This window comes from Seriola dumerili, unplaced genomic scaffold (assembly GCF_002260705.1).
Source record: "Seriola dumerili isolate Sdu_G_001 unplaced genomic scaffold, Sdu_1.0 BDQW01000073.1, whole genome shotgun sequence".
Classification (NCBI taxonomy): domain Eukaryota; kingdom Metazoa; phylum Chordata; class Actinopteri; order Carangiformes; family Carangidae; genus Seriola; species Seriola dumerili.
In genome coordinates this window covers 3850434-3854845 of record NW_019174328.1, presented here as the reverse complement: position 1 = coordinate 3854845, position 4412 = coordinate 3850434, and the positions used below count along the sequence as shown (strand labels likewise).

At 41.6% G+C, this 4412-nt stretch overlaps 1 protein-coding gene across 1 annotated transcript; it reads right to left on the bottom strand.

Annotated features, from left to right (window-relative positions):
* Positions 1–1935: 1935 nt before the first annotated feature.
* LOC111220777 (homeobox protein OTX2-like) lies at positions 1936–4188 on the bottom strand. The gene is made up of 3 exons (XM_022743996.1): positions 4167–4188; positions 3189–3373; positions 1936–2700 (listed from the first exon to the last, which is right to left on the bottom strand). Exons 1-3 carry the CDS (start codon positions 4186–4188, stop codon positions 1936–1938), a joined length of 972 nt encoding a protein of 323 aa, XP_022599717.1.
* Between the last annotated feature and the right edge of the window lie 224 nt (positions 4189–4412).

Sequence of the window (4412 nt, the reverse complement as noted above, 5' to 3'; positions counted from 1 at the left end):
CATATGCTTTTATTTTATATGTACATATATTTCACATACGGAAATTCAATAAATGTACATTTATTACATTTGTGTATGGGATTGTTTAACTGTCTGGCCTGCAACTATACTGTTTTGGTTCACTCTCACTGCTCTCATTTTCAGGGCAACTGTTTTCAATGAAAAAGCTCTTAAAACTCATTGTACAAAACCTGCTCAGTATCAAACAGCAGGTAGACACAGTTAGAGACTAGCTGGTTACCATAGTGGAATATTTATTGGCTAAAGTGCCTGATATTTCCCTCTGGAGCTGTAGAGACCAAAAATAGAGCTAAAAGAGAGTAAATATCCAACACCATTCATCACATGGACACAAACAACTCTAAATGAATGATAATGTTGCTCTGCGTTTGCTACAAATTTTAATTGGTAACAAATTTGCACAACTTATTCCTGCTACCCACAAGTGGTCAAATTCAAATCAGTTATTGCAGGAAAAGAAATACACCACCATCAGTTCATAAAATAAATAAATTAAAACTTAAATTATTTATTCTTCTGTTTATCTTTCAGTCATCTGTGACTAGCTCATTTTGTTTTTCAGCTCCCTAATTTTCCTTTTTCTCTGCAAATCTATTCACAATTTCTGACACACATCTTTTCCTCACAAGTGTGTGTGTAGTATGTGGGTATGGGCTTGTTTTACTATATTCGTGGGGTCTGAAAACTGAGAGCCCACTATGCTTTTGGGATCCAAAGAGCTTTGTGGGGACCACAAAGATGTAGAGCTGTACAAGTGTGTGTGTGTGTATGTGTGTGTGTGTGTGTGTGTGTGTGTGTCTAACATTAGTGGAGCAATTAAGAGACTTTGTAGCTAGCCAGCTGCTTAGCTGAAGCTAACTCTTGTCATAAAACTACAGCAGCTGGTGCATGTATTGCTGATCATCCACATCCTGACCTGCTGCAGCATCTCTGTACAAACTCTAGCTATGGTAGCTAGAGCATTTTAGTTGGCAGACTAACGCCAACAAAAATAGCTACCTAACGCCCCATGCAGGTTCACAGAAACCCTGTTTCTATCTTTATAACATTATCTGCTTCTTCAAGTGCATGTTTCTTGTGTTCACCTAGGACTACAGTTTATTGATGTGTTCAGCCATGTTCTTCACTTTCTGAGAATCTTTTAATATATTTTGTCACTTTTAAGGCTTCAAATGTCAAATATCAACCTATGAAATACCTAAAACACTTTTTAGGGGGAAAAAAAACATTCAAATGGGCACTGTTTCATATCAAAAACTTCATCATACTGTATGATAAGAAGATAAGAGGAAATTTGTTTTTAACCAGCTAAAAATAATCACATTTTTCAAATGAGAATTCATTAATCTGCAACAAAAGCCTTCATTTTGGGTCTCATATCCCCACAACGTCAGAGTCAGAGAGAAATCAGTTGCCCTCTCCTTCTTTTCCCAACTCACATGCACCATCTACTGGTTGTAGTGTGTGACCTACTTTTTCTTCCAGCTTGATAGAAAATCTGTCACATCTGGATACCAGAAGATTTCATGCAATGGATTACACTCTGTTGACATTAACAAATGGAGCTGAATCTTATTTGTAGTAAATTAACACAAAATCCCTGGATGGAAAAAAAGCAAAGAAAACTGTACAAAGCTTTATTACTACTGATTTATTTGTATAAAAGTGCAGAAAATCATAAATACAAGTTATAAATAGTGAATAGATGAATAAATACATTAACCAAAACAGGCTGTAGTCAGTATGGAATAAATAAAAAAACATTTAGGATTGCAGGATTTTGAAAACATGGATCCAGTTTCAGGCTCTTGGTATTTTTTCTATGTACATATCTCAGAAGCAATACACAAATGGCTAAAATCAAAGTAATACATATGATTTCTAAATGTCCATTGTAAATCCTTGTAACAGTCATCAGCAGAAAGCCATTTTCTCCACAGTGGCATGGTTATCCAGTCCTTCTCCTCCCAGCCAGTCCTCGTTCAACTCCCCTAGAATCTCCTGCAGGGACAGCTCGGGCAAAGGGGTGTGGTGTTGGATCAGCCTCGGATGCCTGGACTCCCCGCAGCCTTCCACAGCAACCCCGCTCCCTGAGTCCTCCACTTGCAAGTACTGACCCTCCAGTGGTGGGCTGTTCTCCAGACTGGCATCCCAGTATCCAGAATCGGGGGTGTCTGGGGTGGAGGAGTGGGAGGTTGATGAAGTCATGTACGTCTGCTGCTCTGCTGATCCTGGATACATGAAGGATGCGGCCTGGCTGGAGCTTGAGCTGTAGTTTCTCATCCCCATGGGAGAGTGGCACCACAGCGGCGAGTGAGGGGAGGTTTGGCTGCCTGGCTGGGACCAGTATCCCCCCAGGGGTGGGCTTGAGCTGCTGCCCAGCGCTCTGCCCTGCTGGAGGCCATACATGGAGCCGTAATGTCCATGCTCCTCAATGGTGGAGTAGGCAGGAGGATACTGTCCATAGTAGCAGGCTTCCTCCATCTCCTCCTTCACCTGGGTTGGATAGGCTGGTGGGGGTCCCTGAGGTGGCAGAGGGATGGGGCCAAGTTGTGGTCTCCTGTTGGCAACAGCATGAGGTGGAGGGAGAGCCTCTTGGACTGGGGTATCAGACTGCCACAGAGCTTTCTTGGCTCCTTTGCACTTCAGGGTGCGAGCTCTTCTGTTCTGAAACCACACCTGGACAGGAAAGATAGAATAAAAAGGAGTTTAGATCCAAAGCAGGAGAGATAAAGCAACACATTCTGCTCTGTTAATCATTCTCCAGGCACCAGTGAAGTAGGAGCAGAGCAAATCTAGTAGTTCTCAGCTGTCAGAGCCTGCTGTACAGTCTATCTGTCCAGTCAAACAAGATCCTGATAAAAGCTGCTTGTGTCATCTCTAAAGATAAAGAAATAAAGTGATAGAGTGATAGTGGTATCTACATTTCTATGCAGGATGCATTTGAAAACAGAGGCTTTTTATGATAAGAAACCACAGTGCAAAATGCCTTGCAGCACAACCATACATGTGTATGTTTGTACTTTCTGTATGTACTTATATTTAAAACATGCATGTTTCTATTTAATCAACACTAGTATCCAGTTGCCCTAATAAAGATATATTATATTATATTATCTATTCCACAGATAAGGCTTCTTGCTATATAAGGCGGGGTGGCTGTGTACCTGGATGCGTGACTCTGGCAGGCCTGTGGTCTGGGACAGGCTCTCTCTGAGGCTGATGCCAGGGTACGGGTCAGTTTCAAAGGTGGCACGCAGGAGCTCCACGTGTTCCTTGGAGAAACTGGTTCTCTTCCTGCGGCTAGCGCTGCGAGAGGAGCCGCTGCTGGAGGCTGCAGATCTGGCATCATCTGAGGGAAGAGAGGAGAGCGGGTCAGACAGGAACTCTTTCCTTATTATTCATCTGTTCTGCATAAATTCTTTAACTGAACCAAGGACTGTCTGGTCACTATATGCAACTAAACCATGCACCCCACCAGTGCGTTATGGTGAAGATGTACAGTGATACATATGATTAGGCTAACTGCCTTGCCTTTTCTATATGCATGGTTCTGTTGTTGCAATATCTGAATTTTGAAGTTTATGAATAAAGAAGAAGTAAGGAGAGAGTTACTGTCCAGCAACAAAGTGCTCAGTGGTGCAGCAGGCCTGTTTCTTTTTACATCGAGACTATAAAGGACTCTAGCTTATAAAAAAAAAAAAAAGCATGCAGTTTCCAGTCTTCTAGTATTTATTTACTCATCACACCAAACCTGGTTCTAATAATTGAATTTATTCTTGAAGAAATGTTCATTTTCAGCCCATGTGGTATCGTTGGTGTGTTTTGCTTTCTACTACATGCCAAAAGTGCTGATAATGTATACACAACCTAACATAGGAATCTGAAATTCATTTTAAGGGGATTTTCTGTTATTGGCACAGTGCCTGACACAACCTGTCTAAGTCTTCCTGGTGCAGTAAAACCCATCCACCTGGTGCAGCAGGCAGGTTTAATAAACACTGATCATACACAAAGTTTACATAAACTAAGACCTGGCTACAGTTTATGAATAAAAGAAACAAAACAGACTAAAAACACATTTTTTTTGATTATCTCAACAAGCCAAATCTTTTTCTTTTTATAGACTATAAAACAGCTCTTACCATTGCTGGAGTCCTTCCACATTGCAGCAGTTAAATGAATGAAGCTCTGTAGACACAAATGGATTTCTAATGGACTTCTGATGGCACAGAGGTCAGTAAGGCAGTGTGCTCCTTCGCTGAGAGTCTCTGAAAGTGTCTCCTGGTTGGATCAGGGTATCTTTTATATCGATCACCTGAGAGCCCAGAAGGCCATGGTAAAGCCAGAACAGAGTGATGGGGTGTGGGGTGCTGGTTTACTTTGAGGAT